General features: G+C 47.8%; 2 protein-coding genes across 3 annotated transcripts in view; one reads left to right on the top strand and one right to left on the bottom strand.

The window, feature by feature from the left end:
* Positions 1 to 5781: 5781 nt before the first annotated feature.
* On the bottom strand, positions 5782 to 16864 carry MTX1 (metaxin 1). 2 transcript variants are annotated; one of them, XR_014542669.1, is made up of 8 exons: positions 16648 to 16864; positions 15262 to 15331; positions 13551 to 13630; positions 12597 to 12689; positions 11440 to 11622; positions 10517 to 10593; positions 8444 to 8909; positions 5782 to 7776 (listed from the first exon to the last, which is right to left on the bottom strand). XR_014542669.1 is itself a non-coding variant. In XM_083591511.1 (8 exons), the coding sequence occupies exons 1-8, from the start codon at positions 16726 to 16728 to the stop codon at positions 6195 to 6197; spliced, it is 966 nt and encodes a 321-aa protein (XP_083447637.1). In that variant the 5' UTR covers positions 16729 to 16864; the 3' UTR covers positions 5782 to 6194. The 2 variants fall into 2 exon arrangements, 1 of the variants encoding a protein (XP_083447637.1); XM_083591511.1 differs by having other exon boundaries at positions 5782 to 6421; positions 8755 to 8909.
* Positions 16865 to 17051: 187 nt separating this feature from the next.
* The window catches only part of THBS3 (thrombospondin 3), a 50859-nt gene continuing 46339 nt past the window's right edge, over positions 17052 to 21571 (top strand). Inside the window, exon 1 of the mRNA XM_083591055.1 lies at positions 17052 to 17190. The gene's annotated coding sequence lies outside the window, so the exon portion shown is untranslated. The remainder of the gene's footprint in view (positions 17191 to 21571) is intronic.

Here is a 21571-nt window from a genome sequence, read left to right as displayed (position 1 = left end):
TTTGACGTGCTCTCGAACTGCTAGGTTGGCAGGAGCTGGGACCGAGCAACGGGAGCTCACCCCGTCGCGGGGATTTGAACCACCAACCTTCCAACGGCAAGCCCAAGGCTCAGTGGTTTACACCACAGCGCCACTTGTGTCCCCATGGGGGACTAGGGGGTCTCTTAACAGGGGTTTTTGGCACCCATAACAAACTACAGCTCCCAGAATTCTTTAGGGGAAGCCATGACCTTTCAAAGTGGTATCAGATCATATGCATGATGGATGGGGCCACAAAGATGCATTCTTCACCAGAAACACAATGTCTATTACATCTCTTGACCACGCACAATTATTTGCTTGCAGGCGTCCTCTACAGGTCAATGTAGTGTATATAGTGCAATGAAAGCCAAGGTTGTGTACCAGCCTCTTCTGCACACAAATGAAAATGGATCTAAAGCTCATAACTGAAATATATGAGGAAAAGAAGGGGGGAATAAATAACTCCTCTCAGTTTCTCCTCTCAAGTCCCAAGGGCCTCCTCCCAGCTCCCTCACCGGCGACTTTTAACTGCCGGAGATGTCACAAACTTGGAGGTGCTTCTTGTTATTCCTGCCGGCCTGCCGGAACACCTTTCTTGATTTACATTGTTCCCATTTATCTTATAAATCAGCTTATTCTTCATTAAGCAACATTTCCAGTGAGAGAGCATCGCAACCTCCTTTTAAATAGGGTGGGAATTCCCACAGTGGTTTAACCATTCCTCTTCCCAGGGAATTATGGGAAGAAGAAAAAGCATATCTCAATAATTCTTGGCACCTTTAAGCTAGAGCTCCCAGCATTCTGTGAGGGAATGGTGAGGAGGAATGGAAGTTCCCCCAGAATGTCTGCTTTATATACATTACTTACACAATGGGCCCCACGTGATTGGCTAATTCAGGGATTCTCCTGTAGCCCAATCAGGTCGTGGATTCACTTCCACCTGGAGCTGGATTGGGTGGCTCCTGTGGACCAATCAGACTGCTGCATTTTGGATCCTATTCAACTCAGTACATAACAGGAAGCTATGGTATCTTTAGTATTTTACATGGATGGTGTCAGTGTAGCTCATGTTTGCTGGGGCTGATGGCAGTTGGAGCCCAACAACATCCAGAATTTAGCCGCCCCTTGATCCCCTCATAGGGTCTTCTAACAACTCTCAGCGCCCTTTAACAAACTACAGACCCCAGAACGCTTTGGCAGTTTAAAGTGGTACCGTAATGCTTTCAGTGTATGCTGTTCATGTGCCCTCTGTAATTACCGTATATATTTCCCCACACAATTTTCTGTCATCGACATGTTTGCTTTTATGCCACCTTACTTTATCATGTTATTTCAAACCTAATTTACTTTTTAAAAAAATTAAATATATAAACATTCAGCGGGATAACTCACTCTCTTTACCGAATCCAAACAGAAGATTGTCCGTCTGGAAACAATGAGAAGAATTAAGTATCCGCTGTAATTACTTAATTGATTAATTTCAATGGTTAATTATTAGCTTTATTAGACTCTACCATTCAGCTTCTAAGCAGGTAGCAAGACTGACCCTGAGCGTCCAATTTAAAGGAATTTCATCAGAAACAACAATGTTTATTTACCCCACGGGAGATCTGTCTCAGAGATATTAAGGCAGATGTGAGGAATCTGTGGCCTGCCAGATGTTGCTGGACTACAACTCCCATTATCCCTACCCATTGGCCACGCTGGCTAGGTCTGATGGGAGCTGGAGTCTGAAGTATCTGGAGAGGGTGAACTTCAAGTGGTCTCTGTGTTTTCCAGTGCCTTTTGCCAGCTGCAACTGTACTTGGAGGAGTTCAGAGATCCATGTCCCGCTAACCTAGACTGCTGCAATGTGCTGCACATGGGGCTGCCCTTGGAAACGGCCTGGGAACTTCTGCTGGTGCAGAGTAAAGCTGCAAGGTTGCTAAATGGAACCGGATGCTAGGAACATATTAAAAAGGTAAAGGGACCCCTGACCATTAGGTCCAGTCGCAGACGACTCTGGGGTTGCAGTGCTCATCTCGCTCTATAGGCCAAGGGAGCCGGCGTTTGTCCACGGACAGCTTCCGGGTCATGTGGCCAGCATGACTAAGCCACTTCTGGCAAACCAGAGCAGCGCACGGAAATGCCGTTTACCTTCCCGCCAGAGCGGTACCTATTTATCTACTTGCACTGATGTGTTTTCGAACTGCTAGGTGGGCAGGAGCTGGGACCAAACAGGACCTCACCCCGTCGCGGGGATTTAAACCGCCGACCTTCCGATCGGCAAATACCTTCCCTGGCTGCTAATCTGTTTCCAGGGAACTGGTGGTTTTGACCTTGGAGCCCGCACTCACACCTTGGGACCTTGCTAGCATCCCTTCCAGCGTGTCCTGAGATCATATAGAGTCGAGTCCTTGCAAGGAGCACCGACAATGATGGGAGAGTAGGGAAGCAGGGCTCAATTTTACTGCTTTCTTAAGGCTCGGCTCCATCAGGCACCTCCTGCCCCTGAACTAGGCTTGATGGTCATTATAAGAGTAATTGTTTCAGAGGCCTGAGTTTGATCTTTTCCATCCTTGTGTGTTATGTGATCCCACCCTACCCTGAGCCAAGGAGATAAGTAACTCTAAACCTTTAGAAGACATCTGAAGGCTATCTACAGAGAAGTTTTTCATGTTTTAGTATGTTTTTCCTATATGTTGGAAGCCACCCAGAGTGGCTGAGCCAATGCAGTCAGATGGGTGGAGTATAAATAATAAAATTATTATTATTATTACGGAATAAAAGGACCGTCAGAGCTGTCCGACAGTGGAACAGTCTCCCTTGGGAGGTGGCGGACTCTCCTACCTTGGAGTTTTCTAAGCAGAGGTTAGATGGCCATCTGTCATATGTGCTTTAGCTGAGATTCCTGCATGGTTGGGGGTCAGACTAGATGCCTCTGGGGCTCCCTTCCAACTCTATGATTCTTTGATTCTAATTTCATTGGAGAAATGTTGGAGGGCATATCAGGATTATGGGGGCAGAGCTTCCAGTTTAGGGATTACATGGATCTGAGAACAAGAGAGAGAAGAAAAGAAAGAAAGAAAGAAAGAAAGAAAGAAAGAAAGAAAGAAAGAAAGAAAGAAAGAAACTGGCTCAAGGACACGGACCTCTTAACTAAAACTAATACCGAAATGTTCAGGACCACCCATCACGTCAGCGGCTGAATGTATGGCTCAGAAGAACCTTTATAAAGCAGAACCAATTCCCCACCACAAGGACTTTGGTTTCCAGAAATTCATGTTTGAGGCAGGGAGGAGGGAAAGAGAAGGGGGTCCGGGAACAGCACTGCCAAGATAAATGGGTCAACCGCAACGCCGAAGGCCGACGGACAAGAGACGTCCGGCCAGCATGGGGCAAAGAGGCTTCAGGCCCGTTTCCAGACCTCGTTGCGGATACAGAAGCAGGCGGCTGTGGAACTTGGCAGGCGAGGGAGAGCCGACGTCACCCTGTCTGGATCAACAAGTCAGGCAGGAGCTTCTGTCTGGCAAAGGCTGCCAGGAAATCGATCCCCTGGCCAAAGCCGTGGGTGCCTAGGCCTCCAAGCCTCACCAAACAGAGCGGATCCAGCTGTGCGAACGGGGTTGTGGGATTACGCACAGAACTGGGGTTTATGTAAGGCGAAACAAGGGAGGCTGTCTATATAAGATCTGGGTGTGGCATGGAGAAGGTGGAGGGTTTTTCTTTCCTCTCCTTCCTAATGCTATAGCTCAGGGAGAAACCCAGTAAAACTGAGGGGGTCTGTAGACTGAGGGGAGAAGGAAGTTCCTTGCTTTATTGTAAGGAACTCATTGCCACAAGGAATAGCCACAAGTGTGAGCGATTTGAAGCAGGGCTATTCCAGTCATTTGGCTGAGTAAAAGGTAAAGGTAAAGGGACCCCTGCTTGCAAGTTTCCCAAAGGCACCTGGCTGGCCAACGTGAGAAGGTTGGACACTGGACGTGAGCATCATAGAACTGGAAGGGCCATGAGGGTTAGTCTGTCCAACCCACTGAAATGCAGGAATCTTCTTTCCTCGAACTCGCCACCCTGAGATTAAGAGTCTCATAAGATTAAGAGTTTGAATAAATGGACAAGTTATAGGAATTGGATAGCACGGGGGGAAGCCAACCCAAGCATCCAAATTAGAATGAATAATCTGTGCACATGGTTAAAGATTTGAAGAGAGAACAATTTTTTGGGGGGGGGAGGGGGGAAAATTAGGATAAATGAGTAGGGACAAAAGTATACAGTGGTACCTCGGGTTACATACGCTTCAGGTTACACACTCCACTAACCCAGAAATAGTGCTTCAGGTTAAGAACTTTGCTTCAGGATAAGAACAGAAATCGGGCTCCAGCGGCGCGGCGGCAGCAGGAGGCCCCATTAGCTAAAGTGGTGCTTCAGGTTAAGAACAGTTTCAGGTTAAGAATGGACCTCCGGAATGAATGAAGTACTTAACCCGAGGTACCACTGTATATTGTTATGCATAACTAATAGGAGGATGATTCTGATGCATGTTATTGTTAGATTTTTGACTGAATGATTTATTTTGTAAGTTATTGACGTCCCTGGATGAAAGTGTGATGATAAAGAATGAGGGGCGGGGAATAAAAAAATAAAAAAAATAAGTAAGATCAGGTGTCTCTATTCTGCCTTGGTCAGACCACACACCTGGCATACTGTGTCGAATTCTGGGCACCACAATTTAGGAAGGATGCTGAGAAGCTGGAAGGTGTGCAGAGGAGGGCAACCAAGATGACCTTACAAGGAGCAGTTGATGGAGTTGTTCAGCCTGGGAAAGAGGAGGCGGAAAGGAGACAAGCTAGCCTCCTCTTCAAATATCTCAAGGGCTGCCACATGGAAGATGGATCAAGCTGGTTTTCTCCAGCTTCAAGTTATAGCAAAGGAGATTTTGACCAAGCATCAGAAAAAACTTCCCAACGGTAAGAGCTGTTTGAGCTTCCAACTCTGTGATTTTATGCTTTACCGACTTGGTGGGCCTTTCGCCTGATCCAGCAGAACTCTTATGTTTTTATGCTGGTGGAGTCACCCAGTGAAAATCGATGGTGCCCCCTGATTCAAGGCCAACCTAAGAAAGTTCTTGTCCTGCACTACGGAAGCAGAATCTGTCTGTCCCATTCCACGTGGCCAGCAGCTAGGGATAATGTCAGTAGCAACATCTAGAGCAGTGGTTTCCACATTTCTCCTCCCCTCACTTGAAAATCACAGGTGGTCTCAGCAGTTGGGATTTTTTTTTGCCTCCTGTAGATGTGTTAAAAGGGACGCAGGTGGCGCTGTAGGTTAAACCACAACGCCTAGGATTTGCAGATCAGAAGGTCAGCGGTTCGAATCCCCGCGACCGGGTGAGCTCCCGTTGCTCAGTCCCTGCTCCTGCCCACCTAGCAGTTCGAAAGCACGTCAAAGTGCAAGTAGATAAATAGGTACCGCTCTGGCGGGAAGGTAAACGGCGTTTCCGTGCGCTGCTCTGGTTCGCCAGAAGCGGCTTAGTCATGCTGGCCACATGACCTGGAAGCTGTACGCCGGCTCCCTCGGCCAATAAAGTGAGATGAGTGCCGCAACCCCAGAGTCGGCCAGGGGTCAGGGGTCCCTTTACCTTTAGATGTGCTAAACGCTGCATTTCAAAATTGCATTTTATTGCTTTTCTATTTCTTACACTGATATTCTATTGCATTACCATTCACATTCCACGGAATTCAAACTGCAATGCAATACAAAAATGCAATGTAAGAAAGAAAAGAAGCAACAATTCTTATTTTTATTGTTTTAAAAAACCCTCAGTAAGGATATTTAATGCCACGGACTACCTCAGCAAAGCTTTAAAGGCTGCTGAGGGTCGATGGACCACAGTTTGGGAACTTCCTGGATCTCAAATTTCCTGGGGAGGGAAGGCCGGTCTGGACCCTTCGACGGCCATCTCCCCCCCAAACAACAACTTTCGATCCGGCTTAGAGGATGGTGACGCAGAGCGAAAGCAAGTCATCTGGCAGAGGTTGGTTCACAGAGGTTTATTGGGCCCGGCTGGGCGCCCACCCCCATGATTCTGGAATGAACGAGAGGGCAGAGTCTGAGGGGGCGACAGGGACGGTCTGGGTCCAGCGAGGTACAAAAACAACGGTCCGTTTGGAGAACGCAGAGCGGGTCCCTGGAGCTCACTCCTCTTCCTCCTCTTCTTCCTCCTCGAGGGCGATGGCGCGAGGGCCGCCGGGTCGGGGCTGCTGCTTCTGGACCGAGACGATACCAGTGAGGAGAGCGTAGCCGACCATGGCCACCAGGCCCACCAGCACCGACAGGACCTGGTTGCGGCGCTTGTACGGCTCCTCCTCAGCGTCGCTCCCGTCCCCGGCAGCTGCCTTGGGGACGCTGGGCGGCGGGTCGCCTGAGGGAGAGAACCGGCACGGCCGTCAGGAGGAAGAATCGCAACATGAGGTAGGCAAGATGGCGGAGGCGTGGCGGCTGAGGCGACTCATCGGTCAGAGCAGGGCTGGGGAAGCTGGCGCTGCCCAGACGCGGCTAGACTCCAGCTCCCATCATTCCTGGCCGCCGGGAGGCAGAGAACATTCTGGTACTACAACTCCCATCATCGCTGGCCAGGGCTGATGGGAGTTGTAGTCCAAAAGTGATTGGAGGTTCTCCCTAGCTATGGGAAGAAGGGGGTGAAATCCCATTTCCTGTGGGCCTCCCTTCCCAGCAAGTTACCAACACGCCATACTGGTTTCGGTGCCTGATTAAAACATTTTTGCTTAGGCAAGTTATCCAGACATGCAGAAATCATTTTATTTCTTTTTAAGCTACCGTTGGTTTTAAAATCACCGTTTGGAATATTTTCAATACCTGCTTTTAGCTTGTCTTTTCTTTTTAATAATTTAATTTATTATTATTATTACAGTGGTACCTCGGGTTACATACGCTTCAGGTTAAATACGCTTCAGGTTACAGACTCCGCTAACCCAGAAATATTACCTTGGGTTAAGAACTTTGCTTCAGGATGAGAACAGAAATTGTGCTCCGGCAGCATGGCAGCAACAGGAGGCCCCATTAGCTAAAGTGATGCTTCAGGTTAAGAACAGTTTCAGGTTAAGAACGGACCTGCGGAACAAATTAAGTACTTAACCCGAGGTACCACTGTATTCTTTATGTGACACCCATCTGATTGGGGCGCTGCAAACCACTTCGAGAAGGGATGTTGTTGTTGCTTTTCAAAAAAAGAAATATTGGTATATAAATGTTGTTAAATAAAAATAAGCCCCCCTGCTGGTCGCCCTCAAAATCAGACCTGCTGAAGGTAATGCACATGACTAACTTAAGGGCCATTCATTTCAATGGGTCTCCTTCTGAGTGGAAACTAAGAAACATGCCTAAATTGCTAAAATAATGCATTACATAAGAAATCAGTCAATGGAATTAAGATGCCTGATTTGCCAGCGTCATGGTTAGAGTGTCAGACTAGGAGTAGGGAGAAACCAGGGTTCAAATCTCCATCCCGTCCGTGAAAAGTCGTTGGGTGCCTCCCAGCCTAACCTACCTCACCAGGTTGTTGTGGGGATTAAATAAGGAATGGGGTAGAGAACCATGTAGGCCACCTTGAGCTCACTGGAGAAGGTAAGATATAAACGCAATATATATCCCTCGCTGCAAGAAATTAAGTTGACAGGGAACCAGGCAGAGGGCCTTCTCAGCAGTGGTGCCCACCCTGTAAAATACCCTCCCATCAGATGTCAAGGAAATAAACAACTATTTCGTGCCCAAGGATCAAGGCCTTCTGGGAAATGATCTATAATGAAATCAAGAAGGTACTTAAGTGTACCTTTCATAAGAAACCAGAGGCCTTTCTCCTGGGCATGGTAGGCCAATTGGTGTCAAGGAAAGATAGGACGTTCTTTATGTATGCTACAACAGCAGCAAGAGTTCTTTTAGCAAAGTATTGGAAGACACAAGAACTACCCACGCTGGAAGAGTGGCAGACGAAGGTGATAGACTATATGGGACTGGCCGAGATGACTGGCAGAATCCGTGACCAAGGGAAAGAGACGGTGGAAGAAGATTGGAAGAAATTTAAAGTTTATCTTAAGAACTGTTGTAAAATTAATGAGTGCTAAAATGTCATGGGTAATGTAAAACAGAATTGCAGTGACAAATAATTGGGTAAGAGAAAAAGGATTAAAGAAAGTGAATTATAAGTAACTGAAATTAGGGGTTGCTGGGAAAGTTTAAAACAGGGATGCAGAAAAGGGAGGTATGGGGAAGTCATTGAAATAAGGTTTAAGAAAAAGAGGTTATGAAATTATACGTGTTTATATGTTTGTTTGTTTATGTATTGTCAGTTGTATTGTGTCTTAATATATGTTGGAAAATTAATAAAAATTTATATATGTATATAAAAAAAAAGAAAATAAACAACTATTTGACTTTTAGAAGACTCTTGAAGGCAGCCCTGTATAGGGAAGTTTTTAATGTTTGCTGTTTTATTATGCTTTTATATTTCTTGGAGTGGCTGGGGCAACCTAGCTAGATGAGCTGGGTACAAATAATAAAATTATTCTTAAAATTATCGTATTATTGGTTATTATAAATAATGAATTTTCCAGTGCCATCTTGATCTTTTGCCAATTTTTTTCTGGGTGCTTGGGGTTTGCTGTGGTTCCTTCCTCCTCTCCTACCCTGGGTACCTTTCTCGCTCCCCCCTCTCAGGCGACAGAACCAAGCACCCACCTTCATCCCAGGGGAAGTAGAGACTTAAGATGGACGTGCAATAATTGCAGAGGTTCGGGAGGGACTTGAGGTGCTGCTGGAATTTCCCATTGGGCAGTTTGGCTTTCAGGAGCGGGGCCAAGTGGCTGAAGACGATGGCGTCCAGGGAGGCAGGCCTGAAAAGAGAAGGAGGGAGGAAGAAAAAAAAGAAAGAACAGAAGAGGTGAGGGAATCCCCAGCAGGTCAAGAGGCAAAGGCTAACCCTCTCCTGTCAGCAGGGTGGTCGACTTGGGAGTCCAGGGTTCAAATCCTGTGGCCGACACACTGGTCTGTCTGCAGGTTTACAAAGCACTTCACAACCCAAACTTACCAAAATGCTGCACAATGGAAAGATTAAATGGAGATTAAATGAGGAGGGAAAGAGAACCATATACCGTATTTTTCGCTCCACGAGACGCACCTGACCATAAGACGCACCTAGTTTTTAGAGGAAAACAAGAAAAAAAATATTCTGAACATAACAGTGGATGTATGATTTTTGTGGTTCATGCTGTGGCCACAGACATGATATGTGATTTGACGGTGAGTTTGGGGTAGCCCAATGCAAAAATCCTGAGAATCCATGTGGATCCGTGCACCACTGCGGCCCCACGAAACAGGGGATGTGTGGTTTTATGGGTCCAGGCTGAAGCCATGGACATGCTATGTGATCTGCTGGTGCATTTGGGGTGACCCAATGCAAAAATCCTGAGGATCCATGTGCTTTTACCTCCCCCCTCCCAGGCAGCCTCCTTTATCTCTAGAGTCCCTTATCTCCCTCTCGATCCCTTGCCGATCAGCTGCTCAGCGGCTTTGTTTCAACACCCCCTTCCCTCTTGTTTGCCTTAATGTATTTTCCTTAGCTGGAGCAGTTTTTTGCTCCTCCTTTTCTTCTAATTTCTCTCCTCATTGCTTTAATCTTCCTGTCTCCTCTCTGTCTTTACCTCCCCCCTCTCAGGCAGCCTCCTTTATTGCTCGTGTCCCTTATCTCGCTTGCGATCAGCGGCTTTGTTTCAACACCCACTTCCCTCTTTCAAAAAAAAACCCCATGATCTGCTTTTTGCCCCTGGGCAATTCGGCTCCAGGGACCATGCATTTGCTTCATAAGACGCACAGACATTTCCCCTTACTTTTTAGGAGGAAAAAGGTGCGTCTTATGGAGCGAAAAATACGGTAAGTAATAAATTATTATTATTATTATTAGTCATATCTTGAATCCCAAGCACCTTGTAATTCGAACGCTTTGGCTCCCGAACGCCGCAAACCCAGATGCGAGTGTTCCAGCTTGCGAACGTTCTTTGGAACCTGATTGTCTGGCGGGGCTTCCGTGGTTTCCAACTGGCTGCAGCAGCTTCCTGCAGCCAATCAGTAGCCACGCTTTGGTTTCCGAACGTTTTGGAAGTCGAATGAAATTCCGGAACGGATTCCGTTCGACTTCCAAGGTACGAATGTATTATTATTATTATTATTATTATTATTATTATTATTATTATTATTACCGCATGTGCCACCTTGAGCTCTTTGGAGGAAAAGGTTGCCTATAAACACAGTAAATAAATGGCAAGCGTCGCCAGCGTTTGGCTAAATTAATGTGAAAGACAGTGCCTCTGAGCATGGACAGAGTGTGCTCCCACTCACGGTAGAGTAAGGAGACATTAAAGAACTGCAGGGATTCCAGTTCCTAAGGGACTTCGCACGCTCTTACAGAAGCCTACATACTTCCACTCACAAACGGCGAACTTACGAATCTCCGAAAAAGAACTTCTGCCTGCCCAGGCGTTGGGACAGCAGCGTCAGGCACTCACGGGCTTCCCGGTACAGCTGTGGGGCACAGGGAGAGAAAAACGCTGTCAGGCTGTGACCCTTGCCATTCTCAAGCACTGCCCCTTGACACAAAGTGGCTCCCTCACCTCCCAGACACCTTACCCCCATAAGAACCGCCTGCTTCTTTGCATAGCTGTCAACTTACAGATTTGAAAATAAGGGACCAGCAGCCTCAAAAATAAGGGATCAGCAGCCAAAATAAGGGATTTTCCGGGCACAGGTATGTTCAACTTCTGAGCCCCTCCGAGCCAAAGGCAGAAAGCCCAGCCAGCAGCCAAACGAAGCCTGAAGCCTCAAGGAAAACCACTGTCAACTCTCCGCTGGGAAGCGCTGAGCAAAGGAGAGTCCCCAGGCAACGCAGCCAATTTGATCAGCACAAGGCATGCAAGCTCCACCCCCCAGTCGTTCTTAGACTTCTTATTGGGTGAGCAACGCGGCCAAGCAACACAGTTGGAGCCTCCCTCCTCCCTGGCTGTCAGGGAGGGAGGGAGAGGAGCTGCTTCCTTTGAAACCCAGGAAATTTAAGGGACATAATCAATAAGGGACAGCAGCGGGACACAGCGCTGGGATAAGGGACTGTCCCGCCAAATAAGGGACGCTTGACAGCTATGCTTCTTTGGGCTGCGGAAGAGACCCTCTGTCCAGGCAAGCAAGAGGCAAAGATCAGAGTTCAAGGGAGGGCGAATCAGGGCCAGCAGAGGGTGTGGCCCTGAGGAAAGGAGGCGGGGCCTCGGAAGAGTTCCGAGGGCCAGGGGGAGAGGGCTGGAGAGCCGCCTCTGAAGTCCTCCACCACCCTGCGGTCGCTGCACCAGCTTGTTGTGGCCTCATCCTGCTCCCACTGACCTCCTTCTCCAGCTCCTCTTCGTTGTCCAGGCAGTTTTCCCCGCAGACCATCTGCAGCCTCTCCAGCTGCCGCTTCTGCATGCGGCCCGGGAGGAAGAAGTTGAGCGGGAAAGGGATGGCTTCCCCGTACCACTTCCGGGTGTGCTCCACGTAGTTTTTCGCGTCCACCCAGAATGTGTGGATCTGTCGGAGAAAGAGAAGCCTGATGGGACAACAGATCCCTTTCTTTGTTGTTTTCTGCATTTATCGTATTTTTCGCTCCATTAGACACACTTTTTTCCTCCTAAAAAGTAAGGGGAAATGTGAGTGCGTCTTATGGAGCGAATGGTGCTGCGCAGAGATGGAGAGCTGCGCAGCTCCCCTTCAGCGAAGCGGGAGGAGGAACAGAGCCTCTTCTGTTCCTCCTCCCGCTTCGCTGAAGGGGCGTTGCGCAGCTCTCCCTCTCTGTGCAGCGCCTGTCCTGTGAAGCCGGAGGAGGAACAGAAGGGTCTCCTTCTGTTCCTTCTCCAGCTTCGCTGAAGGGGCGCTGCGCCTTCTCCCTCTCTGCGCAGCACCTCTCCCGTGAAGGAGAGGCGCTGCGCAGAGAGAGAGAACTGCGCAGCGCCCCTTCAGCGACGCACCTGTCCTGGAAGCTGGAGGAGGAACAGAAGGGACTCCTTCTGTTCCTTCTCCAGCTTCGCTGAAGGGGCGCTGAGCAGTTCTCCCTCTCAGAGAGAACCTCTCCCTCAGGATTCGAACACAAGACCACTCTCCCTTCCTGCAGTGTCCAGCAAGTAGTATTCAGATCTATTACTGCCTCCAGCCATTAAGGCAAAGCATAGCCATTACAGCTAGCAGCCACTGACAGTTTTGTCCTCTGTGAATCTCTGCAACCTTCTTTTTGGCCATCACTGCTTCCTGTGGCAGCGAGTTCCATAGTTTAACTATGTGTTGCTGCGAGAAGAAGCAGGGGTTGTTTTGTGTGCGGCTGCATAATCTATTGTTTTTATTCATTCAAACTCGGCTTCCCTTTCCTCCATGAAAGGGAAAGTCAGATCCGTCAGTCACAAACACAGTGGGGCAGCAAGTTTGGGCCCCGACCCTACAAGTCTGGAGTGTAGGGTGGGTAATCCCCCCCCCCATTGACGCAGCAACTTCTCCCACCTGCCCCGACTCACCAGCACAGGCAGGAGCTTCTCCTGCAACAGGGACACAAAGGCGAGCGTGTCGGCCCCCTGTCGAGCCGAGAGGTCGTAGTCTGCGTTGAATTTCTGCAGAGGGGCAGGAAAGAGAGGATCAGGGCAAGGACGGAGGTCCCCCACAGCTGCCTTAGGATCTGGCATGGGGAGGGGGTGCTGTTGGCACATTTGGGCCCATGTGGTGGGTTTATATTATTATTTATGTTTAATTACCATCAAATTATTATCAGATTGTTGTTGTTGTCGTTATACCACCCTTTATCCAAAGATCACAGGGCAGTGTTTGTTTGTTTAATTAAATTTGTATAAAGGGTAAAGGGACCCCTCACCATTAGGTCCAGTCGTGGACGACTCTGGGGTTGTGGCGCTCATCTCGCTTTATTGGCTGAGGGAGCCAGTGTACAGCTTCCGGGTCATGTGGCCAGCATGACTAAGCCGCTTCTGGCGAACCAGAGCAGCGCACGGAAACAGCGTTTACCTTCCTGCCGAAGCGGTACCTATTTATCTACTTGCACTTTGACGTGCTTTCGAACTGCTAGGTTGAACGCAGGAGCAGGGACCGAGCAACGGGATTCACCCCGTCGCGGGGATTCAAACTGCCGACCTTCTGATCGGCAGGTCCTGGGGTCTGTGGTTTAACCCACAGCACCACTCACGTCCCTCTATATAAATTTGTATACTGCCCTATATATCCACAGGTCTCAGTGCGGTTACAACAAAATTTCACAAAATAAAAAAACACAATAAATAAAAACGAAAACAAGCCAATAACCGCCCCCCAAAAAAACACATTTTAAAAGGGCCTTGGGTGTCCATCAGTGATAGAGAGGTTGGGCAACTGTGATTTCAGAATCAGGGGGGACTCCCTACCTTTGCCCCCACCCGACCGCGATTGCCCCAGAGGTGATCCCAAGGAGGCTGTAAGGGAGATACCTGTTTCCTGAGGTGGGTGATGATCTGCTGAGTGTCGGAGATAATGCCTTCATCTTTTGTCCTCAGTGCCGGGAGGGTCCCTGCAAACAGACGACATCAGAGGCAGGTGACTGGGTTGCTTCCCAGGCACAGTTAGGAGAGCTGGGTTTCAGCCCTGAAGCCCTCCAGAAGTGACCCACTGAATCAGGGAGTGTCCCCAAAAAGGAAAAGTTATGGGGAAATGATACCTTTGATCACAAGGCACACAAAGTTCCCATGGCTGGTTCTTTTTAATATGTATATGTTGCAAATCAGAAATAAAAGAACTCATAATACATCTGTTAACCGCTGCAAGAACAACCATTGCCAGGACATGGAAATCACTGCAATTATTCAATATGGACCAATGTCATAATGCAATTGGGTGAACAGCATTACTGGAAAAACTGACACAAAAATTAAAAAGAGCAAGAGGCCAAAAGAAAAGCAACAATTTTTATGCAATCTGGGGTGACTTCAATTGCACAAATAATGAGGCATTTGGGAGAGCAGTACCCATCGTCTGCCACACAGTTTGGTGTGCGCAAAGCACCTATTTTAATTATTTTTTGCTCCTTCCTCCCGCCTTCATATAAACTCCTGTAGATCATAATTGCTGTTGATATAAAATCTCTCTGGTTTTGTGTCTGTTAAAACTGTGATGGTTTTGGTAAATACAGTTCGACATAACTTTTAGTACATTTGAAGACGTTTCTCTGAGTGTTTGCCATTGCTTTATTTTTGATTTTCATTTTGTGTAACCGTTGCGTGTCCGTATGCTCTAATAAAAAGTAAAATGAAGAATAAGGTTGGGCCAGTGGCCTGTCTAGTCCAGCGTCCTATTCTCACAGCAGCCGACCAGGTCCTCTTGGAAAACCCACAAGCAGAACCCGAACTCAAGAGCCCTCTCCCCTCCTGTGATTTCCAAATACTGGTGTTGTGAAACACTGCTACCAGTGGTACCTCGGGTTACATACGCTTCAGGTTACAGACTCCACTAAGCCAGAAATAGTGCTTCAGGTTAAGAACTTTGCTTCAGGATGAGAACAGAAATCGGGCTCCGGAGGCGCGGTGGCAGCGGGAGGCCCCATTAGCTAAAGTGGTGCTTCAGGTTAAGAACAGTTTCAGGTTAAGAACGGACCTCCGGAACGAATTAAGTACTTAACCTGAGGTACCACTGTATTGTTAGCCCAGAAATGGAAGCAAGAAGAAATTCCGACAAAAGAATGGCAGACAAAATTAATGGACTACGCAGAATTAGATAAAATGACAGGAAGGATTCGAAACTTGCGGGATCAGAGATTCACAGAAGATTGGAAGAAATATACAAACTATTTGAAGAGCAACTGTAATCAACAAATTACGCTAGTAGGACTACAAGAAGTTTTGTAAGGAGAAATGTATGAAACATTGCAAAGTAGAGAAAGAACAGAGATATTAGTTATGAGATAAATGTAATAGTGAAGTAAGAAATGTATATTAAGTGGATAGACTGGAAAATTTTCAGATGTGATTGATGGAAGTCAAAAAAATGGTATAAGATATGAAAGTGTTTAATTACTGTTGAAAATGATATGTTGGAAAACTAATAAAAAAATATTTAAAAAGGGAAAAAAACATTACTACCAACCACTTGTGCAGAAAGAAGGAGGATGACGTCCCTCATTTTCCGTGCTTCCCACAAAAATCTTACCTGAGGGGCTTCGCCAAGGATTTGTAATTTTGTGAACCTTGAGGGGTGCACCTGTGAAACGGGCGTAAGTCTGGAAAGGAGGGGAAAATCAAGCTGAGCTTTGTGCAGTGTATTTATTTTTTACATTCCCTCAAGTAGCTCAGAGTGGCTTATAAAACCCCCTTTCCCGCCTACAACAATCTTGTGAGGTAGGCAAGGCTGTGAAGGAGTAAGTGACCAAGCACGCACACAGTGAGCTCCATGGCTGAACGCCGGTCTTCCCAACCCTAATTCACACAACACATTTAAAGTGCTATGATACACCTTGACACAGTCATGGCTTCCCCCCGCACCAAAGAATTCTGGGAGCTGTAGTTTGTTAAGGGATTGTTAAGGGATGAAGAGAATTGTTTGGAGGAGACACCTATTCTAGAACTACAATTCCCAGAGTGGTTTAACAATCAATCCCTCTCTCTGGGGAACTCTGGGAATTATAGCTCCGTGAAGAGAACAGGGGTCTCCTAACCACTCGGAGCACCCTTAACAAACTACAGCTCCCAGAATTCTTTGGGGGAACCCGTGACCAATCAGCCCAATGGCCCATCTAGCTCTCACTAAGGGCAACCAATTGCCCCAATGGGAAGCCGGTAAGCTGGACCCGGGTGCAACAGCAGCTGTCTCTCCACTTGTGATTTCCAATAACTGTTCTGTCTAATGTGGTAGGCCTAAATGGTTTGGCAGCAGCCCCTGATAAGTCTTAGCCTCCGTGAATCTGTCAAATCGGCAGATTAAAAAGAAACCTTTAAAAATATGATTTCAAGGGGGAGGCTACAAACAAGCCTAAGAGCCACCCCAGGGGAAAAAATAAACCCAGTGACTAAATCACAGCTATAAACACAGCACTGGCCCATAATTAGCTAAAAGACCTTTTGCCATATGGTAGAAGGTCATGGAGGAAAGGGAGAAAGTTTAAAGGTTACATATTCCTTTAAAATGTTAACAACCCCCTGGAATTGCAGGTCTGCTTGTCAAACTTTTCGATTTTCTTAAACTGGCCCTGCTCCTTAGTTTTTAAAAGGCGGGGAGGGGAAAAACCGTCATCCTGGGCGCTTTGCTTCTTATAATAACCTGCTTTGCTTAAGGGCTTCGAAAGCTCCAACGCTGCCAACTTTCTGCCTGCTAAAAAGCACCGGAGCAGCGCTGGGGACTGAAGTTGGCCCAGGGAAAGGGCGAAGAGCAGCCAGGAGGTAAAGACGTGGCCCCTCGTCTTTCCCCAAGTCCTCCCCACCGTGCCAGGGGAGAGGCAGAGGCTGCGTCCCAAAGGGCAAAGCTTTTGGGGAGAGCCAGCGGCGCCCGCGTTTGGAGAGGGGGTCCCCCGCTCGACGCCGCTCGCTCTCCAAGGCTCACCAAAACGGCCAGGCAGTCGGGATCCACCGACGGCAACCCCCAGCCGCCAGCCCAGCAGTACAGCTCCATGGGCGCCGCCATGATGCAGCCCTTCCGACCCGGAACAACACGCTCCGAGGGAAAGAGGGGGGTAGAAAAGAGAAGTCACTCCGATTCCGTCCAGTCCCCGCGCGTAAAAGCGTGCGCTCTGCGCTTAGGGCGCAGCGGAAAAACGGCCCCGATCGCAGCGCGGGAATTCAACCCGGTTCTGCGTTCGATGGCCAAGGGGGAGCTTTCCCCTCGACTTTCTCTTGAACCCGAGCCCTAGGGGCGTGTTTGACTCGGGAGTATCCGCACGAAAGCTTCAAACAGCGCGGTCTTCCTTCCTAGCCACGGTCTACCCAGGAGTAAGCCCCACTGAGTTTGGAGAGGCTTGCTTTCTCGGGGAAGGGGAGCTAGGATCGCAGACTTCTTCCACCAAAGTGGCGTGCTTGTAGCAACACGCGTCATTAAAAGCTCATGGCTTCCCCCAAAGGTGTCAGTTCTCACCGTGAAATAGTTACAGTAAGTGCCACACTTTTAACATATGGGTTCTGCGTACCCTTGAGTACCCCCAGGAAAAGCACTTATTATTATTAGTGTTTAGATCTGGCCTTTTATCGCCAAACAACCTTATAAAATACAAAGTAGAAAAAGCAAACTAAGTTGATTGTCATCTGATGCCCTTTTAAAATGTGTCGCAAAAGGAGAGGTTATTGGGTTGTCTCTGTTTTTGTTTTTATTACGTATCTCGTGTTTTTTATATTGTGATTTTATGTTGCGAACTGCCCTGAGATCTACTGGTATAGGGTGGTATACAAATTCAATTAAAAAATAGAGAAAAGCTATAATTACAACACATCAGAACGCATTTGGAGCCAGCAATTAAAATGCAGTGTGATCTTGACAGCGGCCTTAATTTTCAAGGGCTGGTCCGTACAGGAAGGTTTTATCCTACCTACGCTGTGGGTTAAACCACAGAGCCTAGGACTTGCCGATCAGAAGGTCGGTGGTTTGAATCCCCGCGACGGGGGGGGGGGGGGAGCTCCCATTGCTCAGTCCCTGCTCCTGCCAACCTAGCAGTTCAAAAGCATGTCAAAGTGCAAGTAGATAAAGAGGTACCACTCCGGCGGGAAGATAAACGGTGTTTCCGTGCGCTGCTCTGGTTCGCCAGAAGCGGCTTAGTCATGCTGGCCACATGACCCGGAAGCTGTACGCCGGCTCCCTCGGCCAATAAAGTGAGATGAGCGCCGCAACCCCAGAGTCGGTCACGACTGGACCTAATGGTCAGGGGTCCCTTTACCTTTACCTTTACAGAAGGGATAACAAGGAGGGAGCCAGTCTGGCCTCTCTCAGGAGGGAATTCCACAACATGGGAGCAGCCACAGAGAAGCCTCTCAATGTGTCACCCCTAACCATTGACAGATAAGCACAGAAGGCTTTTGCCTTACTTCTGAGTAACTGCTACTCAGGCCCCACACAAATGGGGACCAGACTTCCAGTGCTGCTGTGTGCGTGAGAAGATTTTCACTCTGGGTAACCATTAAAGGAAAAGTTTCTCTGAGCATGCCTTTCCTTTACCGTAATACAGGGGTGGGGAACTTAAAGCCCACGGGGGGGGGGGGGCAAATGCAGCCCTCCAGTCCTCTTTCGCAGAGGACTAAAATTTGCTTTCATTTTGCCTCTGGGCTAACCCCTAATCCTTTCAAAGAGCTACAAGTCGCCTGGGAACAGGGATGGGTCATTAAACCATTTTGGGAAGTGTAGCTCTGGGAGAGGAGCAGGGCACCTCCTAACAGCTCTCAGCACCCTTAACGAACTATAGTTCCCAGGATTTGTGGGGAAGCTATGAGTGTTTGAAGTGATATGGTGATGCTTTAAATGTACAGAGCAGAGAAGGCCTTGGTGTGTCATAGTCGACATTCTTAGCTTCTACCTGCTTTTTGTGTATTACCAAAAGAAGGAGCATCTCTCTTTATACAACTCCCCCCCCCCTTGCACAACACAACACACACATGCAGAGGCCATTGGGTAGCTCAGTTGGTTAGAGCATGATGCTGATAATACCAAGGTTGTAGGTTCGATCCCCATATAGGACTGGCATTTTCCTGCATTGCCAGGGGTTGGACTAGATGATACTCAGGGTCCCTTCCAACTCTACAATTCTATGATTCTGCATTATGGACAGGCCTTCTCTGACATTGGGTTGCATTTATCCTTTATTTTCATTCATTTATTGATTACATTTATATCTTTCCTCCAAGGACCTCAGGGCGGCACAGGTGGTTCCTCTTCCTCCCCATTTCATCCTCACAACAACCCTGTAAGGTAGGCTAGGCTGAGAGTACGTGACTTTTCCAAGATCACCCAGGGAGCATCAAGGGTAGGGTGGCCATATTCCCCAAAGTGAAAATCCGGACAAAGTTGTTGAGGTTTTTGGGGTGCTTTTTTATTTTTAAAGCATTTTTTTTATAAAAAAGCCCAACTTTCCATATGTCTGGGTTTTCCTGGACATTTTGCCAATTCAGCGAAAACCCACCCGGATGCTGTTTTGAGAGCCCAATTCCTGGAAATGTCCAGAAAAACCCAAACATATGGCAGCCTTAATCATGCGTCTAGTAGGGAATTTGAACCCTGGACTCCCAGATCTTAGTCCAACACTCTGACCACTTCACCACACTGTCTCTGACTGTCCAGCTACGGTCTACTCAAGATCGAACCTATTGCTGTTAATGGACCCAAGTTAGTCATGTTCCTTCGTTTCTCCCTCCAAGTAGGGCTAACATTGGACGCAACCCCTCCATTTTAACAATAACCATTCATTTTTGCCCCCTGTTCAGCCAAGCACAAGTCGAAAGACAGACACTGACGTCAAGGAGGCTCTCTTGTGTTTGCAGAGGAGCGAAGGATCCAAACCAGAGGAAACAAGAAGAGATTGATTTGGTTGGGGGGAGAGGGAGAGACACGCATCCTGTCCCTTTTTGCCAAGGGAGGTGAGATCCAGCTCTGAGGCTGCAGCAGATGGGCCTCTGTTCCTGTTTGAGGCAGAGAACTCAATCTCGGGGGCACCCTTGGCTCAGAAAAGAGGCGGATTTGCCCAGGCAGCCAGCCAGCACATTCCTCTGTGGCTATTGCCTCATTATATTTCCCTTGCAAAAAATAGTGCCTCCGCAATGATCTCATTCGAAGGGGACACCAGAACACGATTCCATCACATTCTGGGCAGGAGTCTGTGTGCGCACACACACACGCACACACACGGGAGGAAGGGAGGGAGAAAGCCTCTATTACAACACTGTTGCTCAGATCTGCCGCTGCAGAGGGAGCCAGAGTGGGTGGACTACAGCTCTCCAGAAGCTCTCAAACCCTCAGAAAGGATATTGTAGAGTTGGGAAAGGTTCATAAAAGGGTAACCCAAGTGATCCAGGGGACAGAGCAGCTCCACAATGAAGAAAGGTGGCAGCGTTTGGGGCTTTTTTTGCAGCTGGATAGCTCAGTTGGTTCGAAAGCACATCAAAGTGCAAGTAGATAAATAGGTACCACTCCAGCAGGAAGGTAAACGGTGTTTCCGTGCACTGCTCTGGTTCGCCAGAAGCAGCTTAGTCATGCTGGCCACATGACCCGGAAGCTGTATGCTGGCTCCCTCGGCCAATAAAGCGAGATGAGTGCCGCAACCCCAGAGTCAGTCACAACTGGACCAAATGGTCAGGGGTCCCTTTACCTTTACCTTTAGCTCAGTTGGTTAGAGTAGGGTTGCCGTCTTTCAAACAGTGAAAAGTTTGAAATATGGCAACCCTATGAAATACGGCAACCCGGGCAGCTTTTTTCCTTTTCTTTTTTAGTTCTGCCCAACGTTGTTGAGCTTTCTTGGCAAAATTGCAAAAAATAATAATGCTGTTTTCCAGCAATTTTTGTGGAAGATCGGCAAAAACGGCACTGCTGACATTGGACATTTTTACCAATTTTCACCCGGACACTGCTGCCGACTGCAGAAATCCCAGACATATGGTAACCCTAGTTTAGAGCGTGGTGCTGATAACACCAAGGTTTCAGGTTCGAGCCCCATAAGAGACAGATGCATTGCAGTGGGGTGGACTAGATGATCCTCAAGCTCCCTTCCAGCTCTATGATTCTTTGATTCGGGGACTGAATCCGTAACAACCACTGCTGGCAAACGTCTTGCTGGAAGAGAAAAGGCGAGTAAGAAGTTTATAGAAGGATAGAGAAAGTGGAAAAAAGTTTGTCTCCCTCTCTTGCAATGAAGCTGAATGTTGGAAGATTCAGGACTGATAAAGTCCTCCTTTGCACAGCACATGCTCGTATCGGACCGTAAAACCTTTTATTGGCATCACATACAACATCCAAAACAAATCAATACGGAATTACCACTTCCCCAGTGGCACAAAACATTTGCTAAAAGAAAGGAGACCCCAGCATTCAAGGATACAAGTCAATGACCGTGTGATCCATTTGTTCTCAACAGAGAAAGGTGATCTTTCCCCTGTTGTTGGAGTCACTCGGTTTGACAAATTTATCGACATTTAATAACTGAACTGTCCCACTTGCACTTGCATAGGTCACCTAAGAAGAGGGGGATTGGTGACTGGACTGACAAAGAAACCACAGCAATTAAAACCGAGGTTAGGAGAATCTATAGAGAGTTCAGAGAGATGGACAGCCTAATATCTACTTCTCCAGATCCTGACAACTCAGGGAAACTATCCAGCTCAGTTGGACAAGATATAATCAGCGCATACTCGAACCATAGCTGTCAACCTTCCCTTTTTTTGCGGGAAATTCAATAATTTCAGCACCGTTTCCCACTGCTTCTCGCTGCTATCCCGGATTGTTAGATATCCCGTAGACTGTCCCCGGAATAGGTGAGGCTGCTGATCCCTTATTTTCA

This window comes from Podarcis filfolensis (genome assembly GCF_964270895.1).
Source record: "Podarcis filfolensis genome assembly, chromosome: 16".
Classification (NCBI taxonomy): domain Eukaryota; kingdom Metazoa; phylum Chordata; class Lepidosauria; order Squamata; family Lacertidae; genus Podarcis; species Podarcis filfolensis.
Note: the sequence above shows the minus strand (reverse complement) of the source record. Positions and strands in the feature narration are given on the sequence as shown.

Bases quoted from the DNA above. Each gene is read 5' to 3' on its own strand.
- MTX1 (XM_083591511.1), bottom strand. From the start codon at position 16,728: ATGGCGGCGCCCATGGAGCTGTACTGCTGGGCTGGCGGCTGGGGGTTG. The intron at 11,623-12,596 runs GTGAGTCGGGGC...TTTCTCCGACAG, and splicing joins AGAAGCTCCTGCCTGTGCTG to ATCCACACATTCTGGGTGGA. The intron at 6,422-8,754 runs GTGGGTGCTTGG...TCTCTCCCTCAG, and splicing joins CTACTTCCCCTGGGATGAAG to GCGACCCGCCGCCCAGCGTC.